This window comes from Daldinia decipiens, assembly GCF_022478715.1.
Source record: "Daldinia decipiens strain CBS 113046 unplaced genomic scaffold F4813scaffold_10, whole genome shotgun sequence".
NCBI classification, from domain to species: domain Eukaryota; kingdom Fungi; phylum Ascomycota; class Sordariomycetes; order Xylariales; family Hypoxylaceae; genus Daldinia; species Daldinia decipiens.
This window is the reverse complement of record NW_026054553.1, coordinates 851,541-878,697: the sequence shown is the minus strand read 5'-3', so window position 1 is coordinate 878,697 and position 27,157 is coordinate 851,541. Positions and strand designations below refer to the sequence as shown.

General features: G+C 47.0%; 11 protein-coding genes across 11 annotated transcripts; 4 read left to right on the top strand and 7 right to left on the bottom strand.

Moving 5' to 3' along the window:
• Positions 1-6: 6 nt before the first annotated feature.
• Positions 7-1,907, bottom strand: F4813DRAFT_354749 (anaphase-promoting complex, subunit 10-domain-containing protein). The gene is made up of 3 exons (XM_049242787.1): positions 1,506-1,907; positions 933-1,197; positions 7-879 (listed from the first exon to the last, which is right to left on the bottom strand). The coding sequence occupies exons 1-3, from the start codon at positions 1,744-1,746 to the stop codon at positions 321-323; spliced, it is 1,065 nt and encodes a 354-aa protein (XP_049101324.1). The 5' UTR covers positions 1,747-1,907; the 3' UTR covers positions 7-320.
• Positions 1,908-2,001: 94 nt separating this feature from the next.
• On the top strand, positions 2,002-5,775 carry F4813DRAFT_29778 (peptidase family M1-domain-containing protein). The gene is made up of 2 exons (XM_049240708.1): positions 2,002-4,881; positions 4,982-5,775. The coding sequence occupies exons 1-2, from the start codon at positions 2,312-2,314 to the stop codon at positions 5,595-5,597; spliced, it is 3,186 nt and encodes a 1,061-aa protein (XP_049101323.1). The 5' UTR covers positions 2,002-2,311; the 3' UTR covers positions 5,598-5,775.
• A 253-nt stretch (positions 5,776-6,028) lies between these two features.
• On the bottom strand, positions 6,029-8,929 carry F4813DRAFT_354746 (uncharacterized protein). Its single transcript, XM_049242786.1, has 5 exons — positions 8,154-8,929; positions 8,069-8,096; positions 7,441-7,969; positions 6,967-7,388; positions 6,029-6,883 (listed from the first exon to the last, which is right to left on the bottom strand). Exons 1-5 carry the CDS (start codon positions 8,345-8,347, stop codon positions 6,674-6,676), a joined length of 1,383 nt encoding a protein of 460 aa, XP_049101322.1. The 5' UTR covers positions 8,348-8,929; the 3' UTR covers positions 6,029-6,673.
• Positions 8,930-9,049: 120 nt separating this feature from the next.
• F4813DRAFT_354744 (uncharacterized protein) lies at positions 9,050-10,148 on the bottom strand. The gene is given in 5 exon segments (XM_049242785.1): positions 9,050-9,339; positions 9,358-9,605; positions 9,667-9,748; positions 9,825-9,856; positions 9,924-10,148. 4 exon segments carry the CDS (start codon positions 10,017-10,019, stop codon positions 9,579-9,581), a joined length of 237 nt encoding a protein of 78 aa, XP_049101321.1. The 5' UTR covers positions 10,020-10,148; the 3' UTR covers positions 9,050-9,339; positions 9,358-9,578.
• A 2,431-nt stretch (positions 10,149-12,579) lies between these two features.
• On the bottom strand, positions 12,580-13,014 carry F4813DRAFT_395225 (uncharacterized protein; the record flags this gene model as incomplete). Its single annotated transcript, XM_049247677.1, has 2 exons — positions 12,810-13,014; positions 12,580-12,723 (listed from the first exon to the last, which is right to left on the bottom strand). Exons 1-2 carry the CDS (start codon positions 12,990-12,992, stop codon positions 12,580-12,582), a joined length of 327 nt encoding a protein of 108 aa, XP_049101320.1. The 5' UTR covers positions 12,993-13,014.
• An 891-nt stretch (positions 13,015-13,905) lies between these two features.
• Positions 13,906-14,787, top strand: F4813DRAFT_395223 (uncharacterized protein; the record flags this gene model as incomplete). The annotated part of the gene is made up of 1 exon (XM_049247676.1): positions 13,906-14,787. The coding sequence occupies exon 1, from the start codon at positions 14,089-14,091 to the stop codon at positions 14,785-14,787; it is 699 nt and encodes a 232-aa protein (XP_049101319.1). The 5' UTR covers positions 13,906-14,088.
• An 8-nt stretch (positions 14,788-14,795) lies between these two features.
• Positions 14,796-16,550, bottom strand: F4813DRAFT_354740 (maintenance of mitochondrial structure and function-domain-containing protein). The gene is made up of 3 exons (XM_049242784.1): positions 16,130-16,550; positions 15,784-16,055; positions 14,796-15,728 (listed from the first exon to the last, which is right to left on the bottom strand). The coding sequence occupies exons 1-3, from the start codon at positions 16,311-16,313 to the stop codon at positions 15,141-15,143; spliced, it is 1,044 nt and encodes a 347-aa protein (XP_049101318.1). The 5' UTR covers positions 16,314-16,550; the 3' UTR covers positions 14,796-15,140.
• Positions 16,551-17,473: 923 nt separating this feature from the next.
• On the top strand, positions 17,474-19,068 carry F4813DRAFT_29655 (adenylate kinase-domain-containing protein). The gene is made up of 4 exons (XM_049240691.1): positions 17,474-18,047; positions 18,131-18,183; positions 18,250-18,404; positions 18,510-19,068. Exons 1-4 carry the CDS (start codon positions 17,906-17,908, stop codon positions 18,961-18,963), a joined length of 804 nt encoding a protein of 267 aa, XP_049101317.1. The 5' UTR covers positions 17,474-17,905; the 3' UTR covers positions 18,964-19,068.
• A 705-nt stretch (positions 19,069-19,773) lies between these two features.
• F4813DRAFT_395221 (uncharacterized protein) lies at positions 19,774-20,181 on the top strand (the record flags this gene model as incomplete). Its single annotated transcript, XM_049247675.1, has 2 exons — positions 19,774-19,825; positions 19,891-20,181. 2 exons carry the CDS (start codon positions 19,774-19,776, stop codon positions 20,139-20,141), a joined length of 303 nt encoding a protein of 100 aa, XP_049101316.1. The 3' UTR covers positions 20,142-20,181.
• Positions 20,182-20,900: 719 nt separating this feature from the next.
• Positions 20,901-23,245, bottom strand: F4813DRAFT_29632 (uncharacterized protein). The gene is made up of 2 exons (XM_049240686.1): positions 22,692-23,245; positions 20,901-22,622 (listed from the first exon to the last, which is right to left on the bottom strand). Exons 1-2 carry the CDS (start codon positions 23,073-23,075, stop codon positions 21,126-21,128), a joined length of 1,881 nt encoding a protein of 626 aa, XP_049101315.1. The 5' UTR covers positions 23,076-23,245; the 3' UTR covers positions 20,901-21,125.
• A 336-nt stretch (positions 23,246-23,581) lies between these two features.
• On the bottom strand, positions 23,582-25,180 carry F4813DRAFT_354732 (uncharacterized protein). Its single transcript, XM_049242783.1, has 2 exons — positions 24,726-25,180; positions 23,582-24,664 (listed from the first exon to the last, which is right to left on the bottom strand). Exons 1-2 carry the CDS (start codon positions 24,774-24,776, stop codon positions 24,164-24,166), a joined length of 552 nt encoding a protein of 183 aa, XP_049101314.1. The 5' UTR covers positions 24,777-25,180; the 3' UTR covers positions 23,582-24,163.
• Positions 25,181-27,157: the final 1,977 nt, after the last annotated feature.

Below are 27,157 nucleotides of genomic sequence, written 5' to 3'. Positions count from 1 at the left end.
GTTAAAGTGGATACATAAATTAGGTACATAAATACCTTATAACCGGGGTTCTATTTTACCTTCTCGGAACTGCCTTCTTAAAGACCTAGACTTGAGAGGCTATTGATGGCGCCATTATTAAATAGATATGATAATATAGATAACTTGTACATATGCTTTCTAGCATGATTTAATTAATAGGACGCATGCTTTCCCTTGAATAAAATAAGTAGGTAGCCATAGTAACCATAGGGTATCGTAAGTGATCAACCAGTATTCCAGAACGCCTTAGTGCTTCAATATGCGATCCTGTTAAAACACAGCTCGCCCGCAAAATACTTTCAACGGATTTCCGGCTCTCTCATGAAGTCGGGGATACTCAATCCACCATCTCCGGGCGTATACTTCTTGGACTTTGCTTTTCGATCTCGCTTGTCTGCGGCGAGCTTTGATATCGCCTCTTCGTCGTGGTCGTGAATGTTCATTGCCGCCATTCTATCGCGGTAGTCATCGATCGCCTCGACCATATCTTCTACAGGGTTGTTCTCTGCAGTATCTGCGCTGTCGTCCAAGGCGTAGACTTCCACTCCGCGTATGTGCGTATCCTTTCCGTTCTGGTGATTTTCGAGGACCGTCACTCGAATAAACCAGCAGCACAGAGAGTTACCATCATGTCCGCCACCGGCTCCGTTGATAGGTACGTCGACCCAGCCTTTAGGCTGGTTAAATTCCATTATAGTGTACGGGATATTCATGTTGGGGCTAAAGCCGGCGGTAATTTGGAGCTTAGTAGGCGTGTAGCTCTCATCAAGCTCGTAATCTAGATAGAGTCTAAGCTTGCGTATCTCTACGCGCTTGATAAAATGAATATTTAATCGATGAGGTTGTGGCCCATCGGACCTAGATAGTACTATGTTAATGGGACCAGCGCGCAGAAGCAGGTGAATGCTTACTGCCAGAATTGGTTGACATCGTCATCCCGAAGTTCCTTGACGCCGCAGCCGGGTTTGTAGCTGCTGACCGTAAAACTAGCTAGGTTACTGATTTCCTTCAAACCGATTAGGGACGCGTCAAATGCGGCGTCTTCGTTATGACCTTCATCTTCGTCGTCCAATTCTTCTTGATCTATCTCGTCCCCCTCAATGCCCTCGATATCATGACCCTCGTCATCTTCGCCTTCATCTTCTTCAAAATGCTCGGTGTCTTCTTCGGTAGGAGCTGCAGAATTGTAAGATGATGAAATAGACGAACTATGAGAAGATACGTTGCTTCTTCGGCCTTCTTCAATAACAGCCTCACCGCGAATCCGAAGTAGTACGCGCCATAGCTCATTCGGGGTCACTGCCGGCTGTGGCAGGCCATATCCACCTGGAAACGAAGCTGAACGGTCTCTTCCGAAGCCTGGAATATCCATGGTGTATATGGGATGGACCATGAGGGTGAGGAGTGGATAGGGAATGGAAGATGGTGAAAGGAGATACGATAAATGAAAAAAAGCAAAATTCAAACGTGAAATTCAAGCTGACCTTGAGGTGTCTGTAAGCCCATTGTCCACTGCAAGTCACGCCTTGCACTACCATTTAAGGCAGAATATAGGCCGGTTGTCTCGACAGCTCCGGCGCGGCTCGGGTCTCCGGGGTAACCTGGTGATGCCCGGGAAACGCGATCTGGTCGCATCAAACGCCGTCGAAACTCTTCTTGCTGTTGACGGATGCTGGCAGGGTTTCTAGCAGTGCCACCGCTGCTGCCGATGTCTTGAGGCTCCATTATTAAGCAGATAATAAGACACACAAGTTCATCTAAGGTTAATGAACAATCCTTCAGTCTTTCAAATTGGTTTCCATGAATATGGGCTTATATAATGTAAATTTGGCGACATGAAATTATGAAATCATGAAATCATGAAATCATTAATGTTTTTGTATACTTAGGTACGAAGGTATCAAGCGGGTTCGATTTGTGACTAGCGCCGCTTTTACTGCTAATAGGTATACCTATATTATACATGAGGTATACATTTATATGCTATATTCATCTAACGAACTAACGAACTAACGAACCAACGAACTAACGAACTGTAGAAATCCTATCAATCCACGCCTTTTACACTACATCTAGCCTTCCATTTTGAGTTTTTATTACTAGCATGTAGATTTATGTGTAAGACATAAGGACTACTGCTGTCAATTAATTGGCTATTCATTCTATTACCCTGGAGTGTATACATACTTTATAGCATGTGGGTACTTTCATATATGCTAACCGCTAATACCGGACCAGTACATAATAAAATACAGTGCTATGTAACTTTATAGTTAAAGCACTTGAAAAAATGGCATTTACTTCGGCTGATGTCATTGGGCGGTCGTACCGGCTTGCAGTTCCCCGAAACTTTGGTGTTACAAACACCAGAGACTTGCTGAGGGGCAACGTGGTTCGCTCTAGCTTAAGACCTTCTCTCATTTCTGCAACATCCACAGCATCTACAGCATCTACAGCATCTGTCCTCAAAAACCCAACACGACATTATAACAACTCATCTTCATCTATCTCACCAATATCCGTCATACGAGTTGATTGCTTTTTCAAGACATTGGACAGGGGTCGTTTGACACCTGCGCCCTACCGGTCGTTCTCTTCTTCAACACCTGCCAAATCTGTCGCTCTAACAGCTCTTGATTCGCAACAGCATTCTCAACCCAGATCTAAGCCCCACAGCAACTCTCCCAATTCTCATTTCTACCTGCAACGTGGGGCTGCCCCTCTACATATAAATACGCCAGCATATCTACCCAACAGCCGGTCTTTCTCTTCGTCGTCCCCAGTCTGTTGTTCAGCCCTCATACCCTCGTCCATCATGGCAGACCGAGACATTCTTCCCTCTACCGTAGTCCCCTCACATTATGATCTCTCTATATCTTCCTTGAAGTTCGACGACTGGTCTTTCCAAGGAACAGTAGACATCCAAGTCTCGATCACGGAACCTGTCAAGGAAATAGTCATCAACTCTATTGAGCTCAAGCTACACACTGCCAAAATCACAGTCGACCACACCAAGTCCTCTCAGTCCCTTGAGACTACCACCTTCAACTATGACGAAAAGAAGCAGCGTGCAACCCTCGTCTTCGCTGAGGAGGTTCCTGCCTCTCAAAAGGCTACTCTCCATATTACATTCCAGGGAATCCTGAATAACGATATGGCGGGCTTCTACCGGAGCAAGTACCAACCTACAGTTCCCGCTACGGCCTCAGTACCTAGAGACGACACCTTTCATTATATGCTAAGCACCCAATTCGAGGCCTGCGATGCCCGCCGGGCTTTCCCTTGCTTTGACGAGCCTCGGCTAAAGGCAACATTCGACTTTCAAATCGAAATCCCCGAGGATCAGGTTGCCTTGTCCAACATGCCCGTTAAAAACACCTCGAAAGTCAAAGATGGCTTTGTAGTAGTTTCCTTCGAACGGACCCCTGTCATGAGCACATATCTTCTTGCCTGGGCTGTTGGCGATTTCGAGTACGTCGAAGCACATACCGAGCGCCGATACAACGGAAAACAAATCCCCGTGCGTGTATACACCACTCGAGGACTCAAGGAGCAAGGCCGATTCGCTTTGGAGCATGCCCCTAAAACCATCGACTTATTCTCGGAGAGCTTCGGTATCGATTACCCCCTACCAAAGTCCGACTTGCTTGCCGTTCACGAGTTTACGCACGGAGCAATGGAGAACTGGGGTTTGGTTACTTACCGTACGACGGCCGTTCTTTTCGACGAGAAGACCTCGGACGCTAGATTCAAGAATCGTGTCGCATATGTTGTTGCTCACGAATTAGCCCACCAATGGTTTGGCAACTTGGTCACTATGGACTGGTGGGACGAGCTCTGGTTGAACGAGTCGTTTGCTACCTGGGCGGGATGGTACGCCGTCAACGAATTCCACCCCGACTGGCAAGTCTGGGCTCAGTTTGTCAACGAGGGAATGGAATCAGCGTTCCAACTTGATGGAATGCGCTCATCTCACCCTGTTCATGTCCCAGTCAGAGATGCTCTAGACGTAAACCAGGTTTTTGATTCCATTAGCTACCTCAAGGGATGTTCTACATTACGAATGTTAGTCAATCATCTCGGAGAGAAGACTTTCCTTCAAGGAGTCGGGGCATATCTGAAGAAGCATGCTTACGGTAATGCCAAATCTGAATACCTCTGGGAGGCGCTGGCCGAGGCCTCTGGAGCCGATATCACTGGTCTTATGGGTAACTGGATAGAGAAGATTGGTCATCCCGTATTGACTGTTGCTGAGGAGCCTGGGCAGATATCGATTAAGCAGAATCGATATCTATCAACAGGCGACGTGAAGCCAGAAGAGGATCAGACCATATGGTGGGTACCGCTCTCCTTGCAAGGTAAGGTAGGGCAGCAGGACATTCAGAACTTGGCCCTCACTGAAAAGAACACGACAATCCGGGATATTGACGACAACTTCTATAAGATTAATAGCAACGCCACCGGTTTCTACCGAACAAACTATCCTCCAGCTCGCCTTGCGAAGCTTAGTAAGCAGCTTGATCGCTTGAGTAACGAGGACAAGATCTCCATTATTGGTTCTGCGACCGACTTGGCCTTCTCCGGATACGGTACCACACCTGCTCTTCTCTCTTTCGTTGAAGGCTTCGGGGGCGAGACAAATCAGCTTGTCTGGGCTCAAGTTCTGGACTCCCTCGGACTAGTTAAGACTATTTTTGGCGACGACGAGGCTATCAAACGCGGCCTCGAGCAGTTTACTCTAAAGCTTATTAGCAAGGCAGTAGAGGAGATTGGTTGGGAATTTCCAGAAGGCGAAGATTATCTTAAGAGTTTACTACGAAAAAGACTTTTGCTTAGCGCCGCAGCAAACAGTCATCCACAGTAAGTTGCCTTGTTACAAGATCATATACCTCGCCCCCCCTATGATTAAGACTATGCTATGTTTCATACACCCCGTTTCACCAGCTAATAAACGGTTCAGAGTCGTTGAAAAGGCCAAGTCATTATTCGAGGCTTGGGCTGATAAGGGAACCCCCCTACATCCGAACTTAAGGACCGTAGTCTACCGTGCTGGTGTGAAGACCGACCCAGCAAAGGCAGTGAAGGCTCTCAAGAAAGAGTGGTTCACCGGAGCATCTTTTGATGGAAAATTGGTCTGCCTTGCATCGCTAGGTCACGTTCGTGACCCCGACCTTATTTCTAACAGCGTCCTGCCCTTCAACAGCGACCTATCCCCACCAGCCCCTCCGTCCGAATCAGTACCTTCAGGTGACATGCATACTATTGGTAGCACCTTGGCGACTAACTCAGTTGCCCGTCCAATCCAGTGGAAGTACATCCAGGATAATTGGGAGAAGTTAACAACCAAGATGGCGAACCCGGTCGTTCTTGACCGCTTCGTCAAGCTCGCACTTTCGAAGTTCACTGATACCAAGTACATCGACGAAATTGACAGCTTTTTCAGGGGCAAGGACACGAGCGCCTTTGACCGAACCTTGGAGCAGGTCAAAGACTCTATCCGTGGCCGAGCCGCCTACCGCGAGAGAGATGCTCAGGTCATCAAGGAGTGGTTGAGCGCCAATGGTTATCTCCAGTAGAGAGAACTCTTGTCCAAGGTGTCGTCGGTATATCTTGCGAAACTCATGAAAACCCCTGCGTGAGTTGCAACATTGAGCATTATATAAGATGAGACTATCACATCAAAGCTATAAGCCATACAAAAGAATAGTAAATAAAAATTAACACCATATTGTGCAACTCCATATTGATCCTAACCGAAAGAGTTGAGATTTTCGTAATACCAGTTGTGCAACATGACAACTCATCATCAGACTCAGTCTTGCTAATACCTAATTGTAAACTATATTCTCGTCTTGTCTAGTTTGGCTTATATAGAAAACTGGCCAGAGGTGCATAGCTAAGAGAGAGAGAGAGAGAGAGAGAGAGAGAGAGATAAGCTAATAGGCTTTCTCCTTGTTCGTGAAGACTTCGAAGCCAAGCACATCATTATCATATCATTATCAACATGGGCTTCTTGAATTACTATTATAGCAGAGAACTCTAACTCTTGTGGCAAAGCGTCTAACACCAGCCAACTCGAGCCCCTTTCTTCCCGAGGTCTCTCTAATACAAGTCTAGAGCCTCTCACATCATATAATCATTATACACGGTCACACGCAACACGCGACATTATAGGCAAACACAAAGCAAGCAAGCAAGCAAAGCATGTATCCTCATAATCTTGGTCTCATTAACCATTTACGCCAACCGACTTCTTTTTTCGCGTCTCGTAAATGCCAACGAACTTTTGGTACAGACAAACAAGGAATCCTGTCCCCCACCAACCCGATGCGCGGTGCGGGAAGAAAGCCGACGCCAGTTTGTGCCCACCCTATTGTTTCCCTTTTTATAAAGTCAGAGGGCCGATCCAAACACATTTGGACAGCCCACCAATCCCTTTTTTGCTTTACAATTATCCCCCTCATGAATACATGCGCGGGTACCGAATGCTAGTGCTTTTTATATCGAAATTATTCCTGTACAACCAGACGGGCAGAGTCTAGATACGGTCAAGTAAGAACGAGGTAGATCAGCGCCATGACTGTCGAGCCAGGAGCCGATCCCGAGAGATGCGGCAATAAAATCGACGGGCACCGACACGAGACTGAATCCTCTACGATTCTTCAGTTCGTGGTCTTCCACCACGTACCATCCCGCCACGGCCACGACCACGGCCGCGCCCTCGTCCCTCTCCGTGTCCTCGCCAGCCACCGCGGTAGTCGCCTCGGCCACGTCCTCCTCTCCAGCCTCCTTCGCGATCACCACGTGGTCGGTTGCGCTGAACTTGGTGAAATCCGTCGTTCGCTTCGGTGGGGGCGCGAGACTAAACAATAGTTAATAACGCTAGACTAGAACACCTCCTTGAAATATTTTAGAGGCATGATAAATAATCGTCTATTCACTAACCTCCGGTGGATTCTCGGGCTGTTCGTCGGCCCAAGATTGGACATTGCCCGTCGATGCGGGGGTTGCCGTTAGGCCGGTCTCCGTTTCGGTAGGATCTCGAGGGACCTTAACCCACTCTTCCTGGGAAATGGAGGCGCTCAGGTCGTTGTTAGCATCCCATTGAGACTCGGCGGCGGCATTAGCAGCATCATCACCGACGTCTGCATTCTCAGGGACGCCAGGTGCCGATGTCGGTGTAGCCTCGGTGTGACCGTTGGTTAATGGGGCCGTAACTCCAGTACTATCGATCTCAGTAAGGCCGGCGTGGGCAACAGTTGGGTCAGTTCCATTAGTAGTCTCGACAGGAGCTTCGGTGGACTCAGCGGCTGCCTCAGCAGCAAACAAAGTAGCATGAGCCGCGGACACAGCCTTAACTTGGGCGACTAGGAGAATGTCAGCAATAACAGGAGAAGGAGATATATCGAATACACGAACATGTGGTCTGAAGCTCGTCTCCGCTAACACTGGTGGTCTTTTCTTCGGAGCCCTCGATAAGCTTAATCATAGTAGAAACAGCATTCTCGTCTCCCGAATAGACGTTAAGGAGAACACCCTCGAGCGCCATGTTCTCGTCCAGGCCAGCATCTGCCTCCTCTGTTCTTCGAGCAGCGGCCAGTCGAAGGAACTGCGACAGTACTAGCAAACTATCATGTTGGGTCTTCTCAGAGTCGGCTGCGGCTTGCTCCTTAATCTCGCTAATCGCATCGGCCTTCTCCTTCTCGAACCCTTCTGTCAGGGACTTCTCTAAGCTGGCCTTCTCAGCTGCGATGCGGGTTCGGTATTCCTCGTCCACTTTCTTATACTGGGCAAGTTGTTCCTCGAGCTGGGCAAGTTGAGATTCCAGTTGGGGTTTCTTCAGGCGCTGAGTGCGCTGGTCGGCGTTGATGATTCTAGCATTGACAAGTTCATCTAGTGATTTGTCTTTGTGCTGGTCGATTATGATATCAGTCTTGGCAGAGTTGGACTGGAGGGTAATATAGTCAGATGCAAGCTCCACCAAGCAGTAAGTGATGAGGGGGAGGGGAGAGGGAGGAGGGGGAAACATGTGCGTTAAAGAACTTACAATCTTTTTGTTTAGGTTGCGGATGTTCCTAGTAAAACAAGTTAGTGAGATGTAGAGCGCTAGAAAGCAACGATGTCACACTGACTTCTGAAGCTCACGGACGTAAGGGCTTTCGGAGCTATCATCCTGACCTTCTTGACCAGCGATAGAGCCGGCCTTCTCGGGCACGGACAGAGCAGACGGGGCTGGAGACTCGGTTCGCTCAGCCTTAGCCTTCTTCTTCTTTGCAGACTTGGACTCGGTCTGAACGAGAGGGTTTTGAACGGCAGAAGAAGGCATAACTAAGGGTGACGATTTTGTCGTGTGCTCGGCGGATTGGGTAAGTGGGATATTTTTGGGGGGGGGGAGCTTGTTTGCTCAACTTGGCGAAATGTAAGATTCAAGGTTGGGGCGGGGGAAGAAGTGGGATGCAAGTTCTTGCGCAAATATATTCCAGAGGGGGGTGTTTTTTTTCGATTTTGGAGAATATGGTTCTAGGTAAAGTAATTAGGTGAGGTTGCGAAGTTGCGAAGTTGTGAGGTTATGAGGTTGTGAGGTTGTGAGGTTGTGGTTTGTGGTAAGATAGGGCGAGTTTGAAGAAATGATGCAGTTGGTGCAGTTTTTGGTTGGACTTGGTTGGTCTTGGTTGGTCTTGGTTGGTCCTAGTCTTGGGTCCTAGTCCTTTGGGTTTGAAAGTGGATGTTGTTTTTCTGCAAGTGCGAGTTTTGGATGCAAAGCTCGAGATCGGAATTTTTTAACCAGGGTTACCGTTAGCTGCTTACCCTAGACCCGCCCTTTATTCAGGGCCCAACGCCCTCTAATACCATGCAACGACCCCGATCTGACAACTGGGTAAGCCTGAACCTTAGGTCCTTAGGTAGCAGCATAGGTTAGGTATGTACTTTAGTAGGTACCTCTCTTTACCCACCAGCGAAACTTGAAGAAACTCCAAGAATTATAGAGTGAGAAAAAAGGTCGAATTCACACAATCTAGTCCATATAATCTTTAGTACCTTAGGTAGTTTAGCTTATACTGCACAACGTTTCACATTTTATTTAGTTAATGCCTCTTCTATTATTGATCCGTTTCTGTATAATTACCTAGTCATCCCTATCCTTAGGTCTAGGTAGATTTCCATGTATCTGGATAACCAGCCTGGCAGCCTGAGTATGGTCGTGTTTTGTATCTTCAATAAACATCATGCTTGAAAGCCTTGTACCTGTGTGCTAGGCAGTAAGCAAGGCTGAGCGTACACGATCTATGCGCTATACCAATACCAATACCAATACCAATACCAATACCAATACCACCAGCGACTTCGACCGAGTCCGACCCGGAGAAGCCTGATGTATCCACCCACTCGTTACCTCGCGCAAGGCGCGCTTGATCGAGGATCGAGGATCGAGGTGAGACAACTCAACTATGTCTAGGCTCGGAATACGCTAAACATCCTCATTGGCTGGCTTATGATATACATGTATCAAGGCTGGCCACCATAGTTCCGACAATGCTTGGTAAGCTCGTTCTATTTCACCCTTTAAACTTGGCCAGGGTATCCTTTGAGCATATCAGCAATTCTATACTTCGCCCTTACGAAGAAATCGCGTTAAAAACTTACCGCAGTGGCTTTCTTCACGCTCCTAGCACTTATTCCCCTTTCGCCAGCTTGTTTCCCGTCAATAGCCGCCTCTTTCATGAGTCTATAATTTATATGGTCAATATCAATATCGCAATGAAAAATAATATACAACTTCAAAGAGGGAGGTCAAACCGTACGTTTGCATGAAGAGTACGTAGTCGAGGAATATCTATAGCGATGCACATATAATTAGAACGCGTCGTGAACGCGGGTCAAAACATTAAAAGCAGCCTTACCATGACATCGACGTTCTTGCTAACGTTGCAGTTAGAATGCGCTTTCACAATCTTCTTCACCGTCGCCCTCGGATACATCTTCTGCCCAGGAGCCATTTTAAATTATATTAAATGAGAAAGGCAAGTTACGTTGTTGTCACGCCTTGCTTGTTAGACCAAAGACGTTCAAACAATAGATTGTAATAAACTCGACTTGTTGATTTTGAAGATGGCAGCTAATAAAGCCCCACCAATCGGCATTGACTGACAGCTGTACGCACGTTAGAGGTACACAAGTACTGAAGTACATACCCCGAAAGGAGCTTGGGCCAGATACCCACCCTTGAATTGACTTGCAGCTTCCACCCCGGAACATGGGGCAGATCTAACAGGATTATCACGTGCTATTGTCGACATCAATTAATAGGTAGGTAATGAATTTAAGTGCCTTTTTAAGAAATGTTACTGTGGTATCAGGCTAAAGTCCTAGGTTAGAGGCACGCTGATATCCTGGGCAATATCCCCTTTGGTGTATTCATACTGATCGTATACTTCGTAATGTTCTACAACAAGGTCGAACCCTATTTCGAGTTAGCTTGGCAACGGCATAAGTAGAAAGGGGGCGGGCAATACTATGGTCAGGTATCCTCTCATCGCCGGGGAATAGAGCTTTCCACAAACGCACCCATTCTTCAATTTTTTGATTAGCTCCCCTGCCCCTCAAAGACACCCATACAGAATATGGTTATTGAGAAGGGGGCTCCTCTTTTTACTGTCCAATAAATAAATGAAAAAAAAATGAAAGAGAACCACGCATTCTGAGACTAAGTGCTAGCTTCAAATCATCAGTATCTTTCACCATCTAGTTACTATGCTACTACCCAGCCACACTTCCGAGCCGAAGCTTCAATATGCGCTCCAGCTCGGTAGACCCGTCTGCCTGTATGCCTTTCTCGTCCATGTCTTGGAGCAACCTGTCGATGTACTCTCCCGCTGCTGACAGATGCAGGATATGCGCAATAGCACAATGGACAGCTAGAAAACGAGGCGAGGGTGGGTCAATTGTTCGGTTATCAGTAAGATATAGCGTACGGGTGATAGGGAGGGTTGGATCGCGAATAGCATATTGGGGGAGAAACGAGCCAATTCGGTAGGTATGCTGTTCATTTGGAACAGGTTCAAAGAAAATCCCGAAATCGCCGAAATGCCTATGAAGACTGTGAGTAAGAGTAATGGCGTTGCGTGGCCGGTCAATCTCGACACCTTCAATAAGGTGTGCAAGTCCATTATCGAACATGTTGAGGACCGCAAGGGCGGTTTGTTTCGAGGGGTCCTAGGAATGTTTAGTTAAAAGACTATATTTGCAGGGAGACAAGACGAAATATACCAGCTGGAAGCTTGCATTGGCCTTTGTTAGGGAATGTGGAAGAATATGAGCCACTTCCAGGACATCAAACGGATTCGGGTCTTCTATTAGTAAATTCCCGTCGTCATCTCGAGCATCGTTGTCACCATCACGATTCAAGCGGCTTATCGCTTCAAGCTGATCAAATTTTCGTGATATGACACAACGATGACGGTCACGGATAAGGCAAGAACCGCGCAGAGCGGATACCCGGGCTGGTGTTCCCACGAACCCTTCTGTTTCTTGGATTAAAGAATGGAAGGTTGGCGTGGGTTGGGGTGTCTTTTTGGTGGAAGCTTTTACTAGGAAACATTAGTAATAAGCAGGCAGCTCATGTATAAGACCTTACGAGGCAAAAAGAAGTTATCTAGAAGATCCTCTGCGAAGCGAAAGAATGCTGAACGGAGCTTTTCAAAGTTGATGTTGTCTTTGTCGTCATCGTCATCGTCATCGTCTATTGGGAGCACGATAGCTCGAAAAAAGGCGCGCAATAAATTATCTCGAGATTCCTCGGAGAGTGCGTATTCGTAAGTGAGACGAATAAGTTGAGGGCGCTTATAGGAACTACTAGCGCTACTATTCTCAGCCTCAAAATATTCGACAATATGATAGAATCTGTTCTTGGCGGCGATGCGCTGAGCTACACCTAAAGATGGCCCTGTAGAAAAGTTTATAATAGCCTCGAGAGACGCCATCTTGGTTAAGCTAGAACCTGGAAGGTAAGTTAATGTTGAACTTCTACCGCTATGTGCCTTTTTTGTAGCGCCTGATCCACCACAGCTTAGTAATCGCCCCTTTTTGCAGGTCTCGGAGCTTAACAATGCATTTGTATGGACTGGGTGAATTACATATTTCTTAAGCATGAAATCCATTATTCATAAGATAAGCAAATGACAAGAACAATAGATTGGAGATATATAAAGGAAACGAGCTGGGTTGTTGATATTTAAACGTTTAATGTGAAGAAAATATGAGTGCGTACAGGCTTGTTTAAGCCAACTTATTCCATGATAGTTTAGAAAGGTTTCCAAATTAAAGAAACCTCTTTTTTTATTACTTTATTTCTATTTATATCATAAGACTAAATATAGTCCCTTTAAATCTACGCTTCAATTTTTTTTGTAATTTTTGTAATTTTACCTGTTTTTCTTTAATTTTTTTTCTTTTCGAGAAGTTTGCTAAAGCTAGTTAGCTTTAGCAAGCAGACCGTGAATGCTTTATAACACCGGTGGATGATCATAAAAGATCATCGTTCAGTAGTCTCAGGCCTTACTACTCCTGACCACTGGAAGCATCGGAAACATTGCCCTGTTGCAGATCATCGACGAATTTCATGTGTTGGCCATTGGTGCTGAAGAGCTGGAGGTTTCCATTCTCGTCCGCTTTACGGAAGCCTACGGCACAACAAGTGGTATACTATAGGGGAAGGATAGGTTAGCAATGATATAGATGGTATATTGTTTAAACATTTTAGATATAAAATGTCAGGTTAATATACTTACAAATCCGGTACAACCGCCATGCAGACAGTCACCCCTCGAGCACCACCAACAACCGGGAACACAGCAGTACGTCTCCTCCTGTCGTGCTTCAAGCGAAGGCTCTGGAACGGGCCCAGCATTGACAAGAGCTATAGGAGCGCTGATGATGGCGCCAACGAGGCAAGCTACAGTAGAAAACTGCATTTTGAGTGAACTTAACTTTCCTAAGCTATCGGCGACTTGAGTTATGTAAGAGGTAAGTGGATTTATTTTCGGATGTAGATAGTTGAGTTTGTTGATAGAAATCCGCACAGGATATGATGATTAGGGAAAAGAATAAAATCATCTTCCAAGCGACGTTTATATAGAGCTTCGTAGACAATCCCGTTCTACCTCTGTTATGACACGAGTGAGTAGTTACGAAACAACTTTATCGTTAACTATACGAATAACTATAGAATCATTTCAGAACAGATTACCGATTCACTTACAAGGTCTTTACTTCAATGATCTTAGGTAGTTAACTATTCTAAGATATAACGTCTTGTGTTGCAACACTACTAAAATAGGAGAATACAACTGTATTGTCACACAGGAATACAAACCTATTGAAGACGAAAGCATCGCATTTACAAGCTCTTTGTTCTGGTTATTTGCGGCCTGGGTTCCGGAATGGTTACACAATCGAAATAATTCACTGGTAGATTGAAGATTTCTGGCATATGCGCGAAGCACCTAAGGTGTATTCACTGCTGCTAAGCAGTTCTATCCGACGCCGTGTGGGTAAGTTAAATTCTTACTGGAAGTGACTGATGGGGGAGGTTATGATGAATGCTAACCTGCGTTTAAAAAGGTTAGATACCTACCTACGGCAGCCATCTCGAATGTGTTTCCAGTATACTACCGATGGTTAAGGTGTAGATTATGAAAAATGAAAAAATAGAATTAATAATTGCCATCCAAGGAAAAGGGGAAATTTACTGCTGAAGAATGAGACTAATCCTTTCAACTTACATAGTAATCCCGCTCTCTCTCAGAGAAATATCACCTCCGGAGGAAGCCATCATCCTACCAAAATTGTAAAAAGTGTCAATAGAAACATTAAATATATAACTTACCTACCTACCTAGTAATCAGACGCAGGTTCAAATCCACTGCTTCCTTTCACTCAACTACTCCACAGTTTACAATACAGTAACATACTGTACATACACATTCACATTCACATAACCAACGACTCAACCACATCCCACCACCATCATCATCCACACATCCAGACCAACCAACCAGCAAATAAATAATGTCCTCACCAGTGCCCATACCACGACAATTCCTAACATCCCTAATAGAAAGCCTCAACTCAATCCCTACTCCCCCGACCCCACAACCCAGCTTAGAAGGCGCGAATCCGCTCAAGCTCATCCCGCCGGCGCACCGCCCACTCCTCACCACCTTGTACGCGCTATACCCGCTGACCCTCCTACCAGCCCTAGACCTCCTGGACAGACATCTCGCCACGCGCATCATCATCGCGCCGTCCCGCCCACAGGGCGACACAACCGCACCCGCAGCACCACACGAGGAGCAACAACCACCAACCCCCCACCACCCCTTCTACATAGTGCGCTCCGCGCAGCCGCAACACCCCCGCCGCGACACCGCCTCCGCCTCCGCCTCCGCCCCCGGCCCGCGGTACGTCGTGCGCCTCTCCGCCTGGAACTGCAGCTGCGCCGCCTTCGCCTTCGCCGCGTTTCCGCGGGGCGAGGACCGCTACGTCGCACCCTCGCCAGCCGATCGGACCAGGGAAGACGCGCTGGAATGGCAGTTCGGAGCCCTGAGCCTCGACGGCACGGACGGGAGCGGCATCGCCGGCGTGCCGTGCTGCAAGCACTTGCTGGCGTGCGTGCTGGCTGAGAGGTGGAGTGCCGTGCTTGGCGGGTATGTGGATGAGAGGGTTGTTGGGAGGGAGGAGGCTGCGGGGTTGGTGGCGGATGTTTGAGGGGGAGGGGGTAGGTGTTTGTGTATGCTGGAGGGAAATGGATGGTTTACGATGTGATATGATGAATTATGAATGATGAATGATGAATGAAGTGACGAGTATTTTACCCCTGGAAAGCACTTATACAGGGCTACAATGCGATGGTGTATAAACCACGGTGGATAATTATCACTGATGAGGAAGCCAGGCTTAAGAGATAAAATGATGCCTTCATCAGGGATCAGCCCCTGGTCAAAACTCTATAGATTTGCATGCGTGAGGTATCCCCAACCTCGAAATCGGCTCTCGTCCAAAGAGTATTAATGTACAGGGGTTGCAGTAATTTGGTATTCCGTCTACTCATAAAAGCTCTACTATTTCTTCTTTTCCTTGTCGCTACTCTTCTCCGTAGTCTCGCCCCCGACGCCGTTGACGCCGTTCTCCTTCTTCTCCTTCTCGTCTTTTCCTGCCGTGGCGGCAGTTTCCTCCTTCGCCTCCTTCTCTTCCTGTTGTTGTCGGTTCTGAATCTTGTTCTCGATTAAATCGTGGAAAGCGGTAATAGCGCGGATTAAGCTGCTCAGGTAGATGGCGAGGAGCTGGTCGTTCGTCTTGACGCTCATCGCATAGGATAGTTCACCCACGTTACCGCTCTTTCCATCAGCACCGGGCTTGGGTGTCGATAGGTTAGGTAGGAGGTTGAAGATATCCTGGAGGTTTCCTAAGACTGCATGGTTCACTGGTAATTTGCCGTCTTGAACTTTCTGAAGGTATGCTTGGATGTCACGTAATCGGAGGTGTAGTCCTTGTAGCGATTGCAGCTGGTTCGTGATCCGCGTCGATAGAGTGCCGATAGCTACGTCACGAATATCCCGGAGCAGGTGCTCGACACCGATCTCTTCCGCCTCCTCGGCCTCGATGGTGGAAGGTGTATGTACGAAGGTCTTGGATGTCGTTGTGCCGTCCTGTTCGTCCCTAGATTTAGCATTTGATATATGGCGTCAGTATAGGACCACTTACGTCTTTAATCTCCTCTACCGCAAAGTACGCATCTGTCGGAACGCCTGACTCCTTAGGTTGGACATCGATGATGACTAGTAGCGGGTTTGGTGTATATCTCTTGAAGAGTTCGTTGATCTGAAGGTCGGATGCGCGCAGCTTAGGTCCTGAGTGGTACCAGCCTATTAACTTCTCTCTGGCGTTGACCTTCTTAAACATGTCGTTCATGTTTTCGACATAGTTGTGATCTAAGAACCAAACGGACGGATCATCGCTGTCTTCCTCGAACGGAACTATATAGAGCGAATCAAGGTTAGTGACGCCGACGTAGGCGACATAGTAAGGAGTAGAGAATAATGCGACTAACCTGCAAAGCTGTTTGATACCCGTACATTCTTCCCATCGTTCTGTCCTAACAGCACACCGACGACCCGCTTCCGTGTGCCCTTGGCTACCCGATTAAAGTGGTCTACGACGGAGAGGAGGACGAGAGGGGCAACCGTAACATTTTTGTTGACAAAAGAAAGCGTCTCGGCGGTCGTGGCAGGCATCTTGAGGAGGGGGGATAGGGAAATAGAGAAATAGAATGGAATAAGGAAGCTTGGTACTCAAGATAAACGAGCTTGATGGAAGTTGATAAACAGATAGAAAGGCTGTCGTATGTGAGGCTGCCTTCGCACAAAATCCCGGCAAGCTCAGCTCTTGATTGGGATTAGCGCGGAATATGTTATGCACAGACCCCCACCGACAAGGCTGATGTAATAGGTTCAATGTTGCTAAGGTTTCACTTGAGCTCTTAAAAGTTTAAGAGAGAGAGATTCAATCTAAGATGGAATTACGTAAACATAATGTGGCTGAAGATTATGTGGCTTGTTCTTTTACTGTGCGGCTAGTGGATCTTACTCTTCCGTAACCTACCTTACCTAGGTAGGTACCTAAGGTACCTAACCCAATGCTCAACGTTTTAACAAAGCAATGCCAATAGCATCTGTTTCCTACTAAGCAGGAAGGGTCAGATGAACAATCAGACTAAAGAATCCTTCCAGCTGACTGAGGTATATTCTGTATCATTTTCTGACAACTAAGGACGAGCGAGCCTAGGTATCCGCTTGGCCGAGTGCTTGGAAAATCACGAGCCGATGCTGGTCGTTGCTTGTTCTACTACCGTAAAAGCCGTCTGAATGCAACTCGCCAAATAGAATACAAGAGTAGGACGATTATCAAGGTAACAGAAAAGTTAATAACAAGGAATAATTATAATATTCAATTTCATCAACTACATCTAAGTCTAAGAAAATCTCAAATATCGTCGACCTCGGCGGTCCAACGGAAAAAAAAGAATAGTAATCCGACTTTCACGTAGGTCCGTAAAAAAATAGCCGAACCCCAAGCAAGCACCAAGCCAGCACTTAACCTAACCGGGTAAGACGGTGAAGCTACCTCAAGCTACCTCGGTGCGGTAAGCTAAGAATTACAGGCAGGTTACTGGCCGCATGCCGCTAAAAAGCAACGATATGTCTCCACTCTGTATTGCCATCCATGGGTATGGGTCCTTCTATGCCTAGGCTGCTACTGTAGGCTGTAGCGGTTCTGCGGTTCTGCGGTTGTTGTTTAGTTATCCCTTCAGCCACTGGGGAGCCCCAATTGCCCCGAGCTCCAGTCTACCGATGAACTTGTACGGAGACGGGGACGGTGAGCGTTTTTTCCCTTAGTCCCCGTTAGCAAGTCGCAATTGAACGTGGCAATCTGTTCCTTGTCCAAAAATAAAAAATAAAAAGTAAAGGTGGTCGTTCCGTCTTCGAGTTACCTATACCTATTAATTCTCAAAGAAAAATAATATTCCGATTCCCGACCCGACCCCCCGACCTCGCTGCACTCTGCACTCTGCACGGCTGCACGCTGCACGAGCATCACCTAAATTCCAGCTTCTAACACCTGCCAGCCAACCTTCTCTGCCACCAACCTTCAACTTACTACACTCTTCTTTATCTTCCTTACCGGAATTTCCGTTGCTTCCTTTCCTTTTTTATTTATTTATTATATCACTCACTCACTCACTCACTCATTATTTTGTGACTTGACCCGTCGCCTTTCCCTTACCTAGCCTTGGTCTGGCTCAATTGATTCGTTTGAGCTGTTTAAAATGGGTATTATCGACAATGAGATGAAGCGGTTGCAGGACGTCGTGTCCGGCTTAGAGGACCGGGTACGACGTCTAGAACAGCGCCAATCCGGCGGAAGTAATGAGAGCGTGCGCATGATCCTCATGGGTCCTCCTGGAGCTGGTATGTTGTTAGAAGAAAATCATTTATGCCGAGGTATTGGTCTTAGTTGAGCGTTGCGCTAACTGCGACTTGACGAACTTCAGGAAAGGGAACGCAGGCGCCTAAGATCAAGGAGAAGTTCTCGTGTTGCCATTTAGTAAGCGCCGACAGATTCTAAAGCGCTATTTTCATGCGAATTTGAATTACTAACAGCCGTAAAAAGGCTACCGGCGACATGCTCCGATCCCAAGTCGCCAAGAAGACGCCTCTTGGAAAGGAAGCGAAGAAGATCATGGACGCCGGTGGTCTGGTCAGCGATGAGATTGTCATTGGCATGATCAGGGAAGAACTTGACAACAACAAGGAGTGCAAGGGAGGGTATGTTCTTTTTCGCGCTTTTATAGCAACTTTTTTTTTTCGGTTGGATCGTAGCCAGGACGATCTATCGAATTCCAACGTTGAACTCGACTGACATTGTCCTAGCTTTATTCTTGACGGGTTTCCCCGCACAGTCGCTCAAGCCGAATCGCTCGACAAGATGCTTGCCGACAAGAACCAGAAGCTACAACACGCCGTTGAGCTACAAATCGACGATGCTCTCCTAGTTGCGCGTATTACCGGTCGTCTAGTCCACCCCGCCTCCGGTCGAAGTTATCACAGCACCTTCAACCCCCCGAAGGTACCTATGACGGACGATATCACCGGCGAGCCTCTGATCCAACGATCTGACGACAACGCTGATGCGCTTAAGAAGCGCTTGGTTACCTACCACAAGCAGACTTCCCCAGTTGTCGGATACTATAAGAACACTGGTATCTGGAAGGGCGTTGACGCAAGCCAAGAACCTGGCCAGGTTTGGACCAGCCTGTTGAAGATTTTCGACGAGAACAAGAGCCCTAAGAGCGGTGGTATCTTCAGCAAGCTGACTGGCCAATAAGCCAACGGCTACTCTTGTCTTTGCCTTGCGCTCTCATCCTGGTTTCCTAAGATTTGAATCTAGGAGGTGAGACGTGGGTATGGATATAGGAGTTTCCAACATAAGGCGTCAGGCGATCATCTAGGAAGGCGTCATTATTGGAATGTGATGTAGTGGGAAGGGGTATCTGGAGCCCAGGGCGCCTAAGGAGTAATGATGGGACGAAAGGGTTACCTATGGAAATAACGCGCGACTTGTATCATACGACTTGCATGTACCATGGCATCATAAATAAAGCCTTTTAGAAGACACTGGATCCTGTCTCCCTGAATGTTAGCACTAAACTTCAGTTCAACCTGTAGATAGAAAACACGATGCTTTTCCAACGTAATATCTCTTTCTATTTCTTGTTGGACGATAACCATTTTTTGGAGCCGATGATTATTCATACACTAGAGAAGATCTCAGCATAATGTTATATTGAGCTTTATCTTTAACTGGGTAAGGTTGGATGACCAACTGCCAATTGAGGATAACAGCTAATAGCTTATACTTTTCATCAAGACTATAAGCGACAAAGCTCAGCTCGAGAGCAATGTAAATAATGTAACAACTTAGAGATAGTAATCTCTTTCATCGTTCGAGATATACGAATTGTGAAGCAAACATGCAGACAAGTAGACAGAAGATCATGAATATGATAAATATCCGAAAGTAGCAGTTAGTTTCTATATTGTATACTCGACTAGACTATACATACACATGAAATTATGAATACGACTATACTACCTACCCAGTTACCAACTTGAAGCAAAAAGCGGCCTCAATCCCATGAGTCACTTCATACCATTACGACATATGCAGGATCGCCTGGAGAATATTAGTAAAGAAGATATAACTAGATCTTATATGGGCAATATATTTCAAGTCTCAAAAAATATAACCAAGACACCAGCAAGAATAACTTTCTCATAACCAAAAACCCCAACCATGGCCTTAACGTTCACCACCTTCGACGTCTTCACCAAGACGCCCTTCCGCGGCAACCCCCTCGGCATCATATCATCTACGTGCCAGCCGACACGCAGCTCACCCAGGACCAGAAACAGCTCATCGCGCGCGAGTTCAACCTCTCGGAGACGGTATTCCTGCACGAGCAGACCTCCGCCGACATCTTCGCCCCGCTCGCCGAAGGTTAAGCCCGAGTAGATGATGAGATGGGTAGACCTGCTATATGGCGCCGGAGCTGGTTTATTGCTTGCTATAGCTTTGTCGTAGTGGTGATTGAATGAAGTGAATACATGGTGTGTAGAAGTAGGCCGTATATAAATCCACGTTACTGGCGTACCTATTATCTGCTATTTCGCCGGGCTACTATTATATCCTTCAACAAAGGAATGTTCTTGCAGAGTTATCATACTACCTTCTATTACGAGTCGGGAATACCAGCTTACGATGAAATACGTATAAGACTATAGAGCTACGTTGAGTTATAGACAACGACAATCATCGAATGCCTATCTTCAACTCCTCGTCTATGCTTTAACTTAACACCATACCATCTAGACGAACTAACCCAATAAACGGCCACTATGAGGAGAGAATGGGAAACGAAATTAACCATTAAATTTTCGCAGAGGATATCTAGGTAGTAGGCCAAACATAAAGTCTACTTTAATCCAAACAAACGTAGTCTCAATATTATGCTATAGGGGTAATCGTTCCGCGAGGTGAACCCAAATCTATCGCCAACGAAGTAGCTTTTAAAAAACGTGAAAAAAGAAGGTGTTATGATTAGGTATCTTCCATTACCCGTCCGTAAGACGAGCTACGTAGCAAACAGCCAGTCCGTCCCTCAACGCCAGACCATCGTTCACGTCGTAATCATACAAAGGAAGCAATAACGAAGATATCAGAGGGAGTGCGCAGCAGTAGTAGAAATCTTTGACAATAAAATAAAAAATCCAACGCCTTTCCGTTAGGTATTTCCTCCTTGCCTGCCTCCCTCCTCTTTCCGGAGGACACCAACGCCTATGGAAATGCAGTTTTGACCGGGTTGTGATAATCACCCAACGCCTCGCTATTAACCCGAAGCCTTTGGCACCCGCATCCTCTGCAATTCATTTTTACTTGCCAGATCACCACCGTAACTACACGTGTAAGTTGACTGAAGGTAAGTCTCACTAGGCAGATCGCCCCTTAGCTGCTCGAGCCGCCGGCGCGCTGACATCCCTCCTGTCACCCGTTCCTGACATCATCTGCCTCCGGGGCGTGGCTAGGCCTTGCGCAGCACTCCTAGCTCTACCGCGGCGCTCTCTAATCTGCGCTAGCGCTTCCTCGCGCGTCATTGTTGGTGCAAGGGTCGGATTATTGACATCGAATGATGGGACACGGTTTTGGTTAGTTGGTTCTCGAATAGGAACTGTCGTGGTAGTGGTTACTGTATAGAAGGCAGCCGTACTGTGAGGTCGTGTATCCTCCTCTGGTTCCATCTCAGCTTTCGGGCGGGCTGCTTCTTCGGCATCCTCTTCCGAGTCTAAGCGGTTAGGACCTTCCAGTGGTATGGTCGGGATATCCATCATAGGGTAGATAGATTCGCTTTGACGCGGTGCGTTGAGGAGTGAGAGGAGGGAAGTGCGCTCCTGCGCCATCAAGGCAAATGCTGGAGGCTCGACGGATGGAGTTCGAGAATAAAAAGAATGGGTTGGCGGGGGATCTTTTGGGGTCGTTGGTTCGCAAGGGGAATCCTCGGACTTCTCTATTGTTCGTAGTTCTTGCTGCGAGATGGTCCTGAAGATCCCCTCAGAAGGAACAAAAATAGTCGAACGCCTGGGCTCCTTTCGTTCTCTCGGCGCCTCCTTTTGCATAGCATCCTCTGCCTGCGATCCTATCTTCTCTAGAGACGGTGGCTCCTGTTCTTGTCCTTCTGATTGCTCCTGTTCCTGGCCTTGGCTGTACCTCGAAGTTCTAGATCTGGTAGAGATAGGCTGCTCTACGGATTTGGGCTCCTGGCCTAAAATCATAAGATCTGCCGGGTCCACAATCGTGACTGGCCCAGTCCGCTCTTGACGTGCAGAGGCAGCCAGACTTCTCCGCGACCGAGACTTCGCACAGGAGCAGCATCGTAGTTGACACTCAGCCTGCACAAACTCTAGATGTTCTTGAGCTCGGTCAGCTCTTTGCCTCTCCCATTGCCACAGACGTGTTAACTCTTCGATCTCCTCTTCACTCGCAGCCGAGGAAACAATATCGACCGCCGACAAAGAAAAACGCCCCTTTTTAGGCGACGCGAATTCGCTGTCCGGATCCTCCGGCGGGAGCGGTAGACGCCCCTCGGCGGCGATCCTAGCAATCTCTTCGCTCTTGGCGGCGTCCTTGTAGGCATCACGCTCCTGCTCGACGAACGCAATGCGTTCGAGAGCCTTCTCTAGTTGCTCTTGTATTTCGGCTAGTTGGTAGCGGGATTTAAACGCTTCCTGCTCTCTAGCCTTGCTAAGATCCTTCTCCCTTGCCAGGGACTCTTCTACAGACTTGCAAGAACTTCGCGCGGCTTTGAGTTCCTCTTGTAGCTTAACGATAGATGACTGTGTCTTGAAAACCTCCTTGCGCGCGTGTCGAATTTCCTTCTCCCAAATCGTTTTGCTGTGTTGGAGGGTTTCTTTCGCTTGTCCATATTTCTCCTATTGATCAACCATTAGTACAAAGTACTCTACTAAGGATAGACCGTACTTCGGCTTTAGTAAACTTACCATGACGTCTTCTAGCCTTTCGCCTACTTTGCGCTCTCGACCGCGGCTCTCCTCGACTTGTCGTCGCAGGGCCCGGGTCTCTTCACGATAGCGGCGCATCTCAGCCTCTGCTTCTTCACGTCCTATCATGGCTCGTTTTAGGGCGGCGTCAGCCGTCTTTCGTTCAAGTTGTCTGGACATCGATGCCGCGCCTCCGGGGCCAAGGTGGGCTAAGTTATTGAATTGGCGGATCTTGTCGTGTACGTCGCTATCACGAAGGTGGTCAGACTTCGTGGGAGATGGCGGGGCGGCTTCGCGTTGTTGATTAACTTTATCAGGGGATGAAGGCTGGAGTGCCGCACCAGGCGAGCCTGGCACGCTAGACGAATTTTCGACGTGAACCATTTGTTTACCCGCTTGCACTTGCGGATCTGTATAGTAGGTACAAGATAGATTAAATTTTATTCCAAGGAAGATGCAATTATGTGCAGCATTGGGTTTGAAAATCCACCTTAGTTGTGGAATATGTTAAAGATTACTGTGAGGTAGTGAGCAGTGAGCAGTGATAAGTGGAGGTGACAACTTAGAAACCTGGTGATAGCGGGTCGCTATGTTTATCTTGGAGATAAAACGCGTTGCCAGGTCAATAGATGCGGAGCCACGTGATTGCTTGACAGTTATCCAACGGTCCGAAAGGTCACACTGCAGCTGGAATAGGCACAATTCTGGCCCCATATATTCCGTGCGCCGACCGTTAGCACTCGTAGAATAAATTTTAGTGGCTTTTGTCAGCCGTTAGATAAACGGTCCATACTAGTTCCATGTACCTACCTACATACCTAACCTAGGTAGGTACCTAGGTATATATCTAAGGTACATATGTAGTTCACTAATTTTATTCTCCTTTCTTCAACATTGATCGACATTGATGCTATGCGGCAGAACGAATCTGGCTTGAAGTCATGTAAGTGCGTTTATTTTTACTAATTGGAGAACAGGTCACAAAAATAAGAAATAAGAAGCACCGTCCATGTTGGGATCAAAAATCTATTATCTTCTTATACAGGTCATTAAACACGACTCAGTTTTATCCGCGCCTTTTCCCCTCCTATCCGTACGTGTACACCTCCACCTTCTCTTCGTGAGCATCTCGGCAATCAGGAGTAAGGCAAACGTTAATAATAATCCAACAACACAACTGAATCGAAGTCTCACAATCTCGATGGATAATGACTCGCCCCGACGCCGAATACTCTTCCCAAGCGCGAGGATGAGAAGCGAATGTGAATGCCTAAAGTCCAAGCCACATGTGCCCATAATACAGCCTCCCCAAGATTACCTGGTCGACAGACTACTTTCCCAACTTGAATGCCTGAAACTTCCGTTTAGAAAACTGATGACAGAGGAGAGATGCATGGTATCAAAAGAAAGAGATTATGCCGAGAATCGCCCCTTATTCCTATGTTAAGCGTTTTTGTCCTCCTGTGATACTTTCAAGGGTTTGCCTGGCGAGCTATTTCATTGCCTGTTTCCTTGGCTTGGACCTTGCCGGCTCGGAGCAGGTCACCAATCCAGGTGAGCGCTTCGCTTGTGACAACGAGACCAGCCGAGACGAGCGCCTTGCTAGATGTTACTAGGCCGTCACCTCCAACCCTCTTGTACTCGGAGTTATAGACGTCGAAGACATGGTCCTTGGTTTCCAGTCCTTTGCGGACCGGGAAGAAGACCAGATTTATACCATCATTGAACAGTTCACCGGTCGGTTTCTTCAGGACGGGAAGACGTTCATCGATTTTGTTCAGGGCACCATCGCCGATCTGGTCGGCCTTCTTGATGTAAGGAGAGACATATTGATACGGCTTGGAAAGGTACGGAAACACCGGCTTAGCGAAAGTTTTGTAGGCAGTATCACCCAGCTCTATCGACTTCTGGCCATAGGGATTCCCTTTAATGAAGGCAATGCTGTCGTTGACCACCGGGTATCCTCTGATATGCTGCTCCGACGTTAGTTCCGGGCCTTATAATGAGATTCAGATGGAAGCGCGGCGATCTTACCGACAGAGTCGCGGATAACGGATGAACCTCGCCGTTAACTTGGGCAGCCATTGTTGGGCTAAGTCTCCCAACTAGTAAGAGAGTAGGTAGATAAAGATGTCGAGGGGGGAGGGAAATGGAAAGAAGGAGCTCAAGGGCGAGCGCGAGCGTAGGTAAGTTGTTGGGTCACAACAATGGTTTGTCTGTTTGTTTGGGGAGATAGAGGAGGGGGTGAAAGAAGGTGAATGAAGAAGCTGAATCAAGGCTTATTCGTTCGCTGGATCAAACGGGATGAGATTGGGTGGGATGAGATGGAATGGAGTAAAGAAAGAGATGGAGGGAAGTCGATCAAGGTTGAAGAAATCAGCGACTAATAACTTAAAAGACGAAGTCCGTTAAAAGGCAAAAATGCGGGATGAAACAGTCATAAGGCATATGAGGTAGTCAGGGTAGTCAGGGTAGTCAGGGTAGTCAGGTGAAATGGGGTGCTTTTAAAACAATAAATACCTGTTAAGCTTGACGATGTTCCGGCGCGAACATTCTTTTTTAACATGTGCTTCCCGCCTTTGCCTTATTACACGGTAAGAATGCCCTGATTGGGTTTTACATAATGTACCCGTCCACCTGGCGCCATTTTGTATATGTATTGTACATCATATCATACACTGCATGGTTATCATACATACATATACATACATGGCAGAGTAGCATTAACTACGCCTTCGTGTTGGGTACAGAATTGCCGCCATTCATCGAGGTCCATTATTAACGCATTCCATGTTATTGAACCAATGAAGTCACCAGCGCAGAACTCCTCTCTAATGCCGCCGTGTTTCTAGCGGGTCCCTAGGTAGCTATCGAGCTTCAGCAGCTACCTATGTCCATACATATGGGTAGGTAGGTACATAGGTACCTAATCTTCGGATGCGGTAGGTACCTGAAAGCTTGCCGTAGATCCGCTGGCGGGTCAAGTACATAGTACACGTCGGAGGGGCGATAACATCCAGTGTCACAGGCAAAAGATACAAGCTACATACCTACCTACCTCTATGCCGCTTGAAATTATATACATACTAATCCCGGTAAACTTACGGATTACAGGGGGTAAAGAAAGAATTATGTAGGCATTTGTACAGTACACGTAACGTAGAGGACCTCCCTATGGCCCATAGCCCATACATGTAGGTAAGCCCCCCTCAGCCTACATACATATGTAATCTTTACCCCTGTCATTTGGCATGTGAAAGACTCGGAACTTTTCTTTACCTCTCACCTCTACACCATTATAGTACAACATCTATCTACATATTCGCATTCGCAATCATTATCCTTGTTCCTATCTATCCGTCTTCTTCGGTTCGCCTATCTTAGATACGCACGCATGTTACGTACTCGGTTACATTCCTGTACCTTTTATTGCGAACCAGCTCTTTTTTAAAGGTTGCATGTCCCATCCAATCCGATTCGAGTTTCGGTTTTAAACATACCGGATGAGAATTCCCTTCCTATAAACCCCAGCCAAGACCAGCCATATTTACATCAAGACACCGTCATATGCAATACTTGGCTTAAATATACCTTCCTGTCGTATAGCTAACCTAACCTAATCTACCTACACTAGGTGAACTCGGCGAATGGAAGCGTGGCGGCGGCACGGCCTGATTTCGAATGGGCCGGCAAGTCCCTATATATGTAATGTTATATGTAATGTCATCTTAAACGGTCTAACTTGAACCTACTTCTGGCATATGAACTACGGCATAGCTGCAGCATTTAGTTACTATGTAGCCAGACGTGTTTAAGCGCCGAGGTATTATTAACTATTAACTATTAACTCGCATCTAACATAAACTTCCCTTTGATGGGTTCCAAATATTATCAAGTCCAGATCCATCTATTGCGCCGAGTACTATTCATTATTCATACTATAGAGGTATGTATCTTTATTAACCATCTTTATTAACCTAGCTATTTGCAAAAACTTCAACAACCTCGGTTCGAGGGTTCGAGACGATAGAACGATAATCAACCCATTCGCCACATGTCGTCTAAACCAGGGGGTTCTTTGATGGATACATACCAACGGAACCTGAAGGGCTGCGCGATCCCGATGCTGCATGATAACTCCCTTGTCTCTTTCACGAGATTCTTATTGTTAGTACATATATTGTTAGTACACTATTGTGTTAGTATGTATGATGTATGATGCATCTACGGATCCGTACTATCTGTTGTACTTGCTATATGCCCCACTTCAATTTACTATGTATATATCTCACCATCTCACGGTCCGTCATGTCGCCTTTCACATGTCAAAATCCACCCCCCCACGAGGCTACAAACAAATTCGATATTTTCTCGTCATCCCGCGACGCCACGTTCCGCCAAAAAAGATGCCAAGAACGCGCCTCTATCTACCCATGCTCCTGGGACAGATTCGATCATTTACCTAG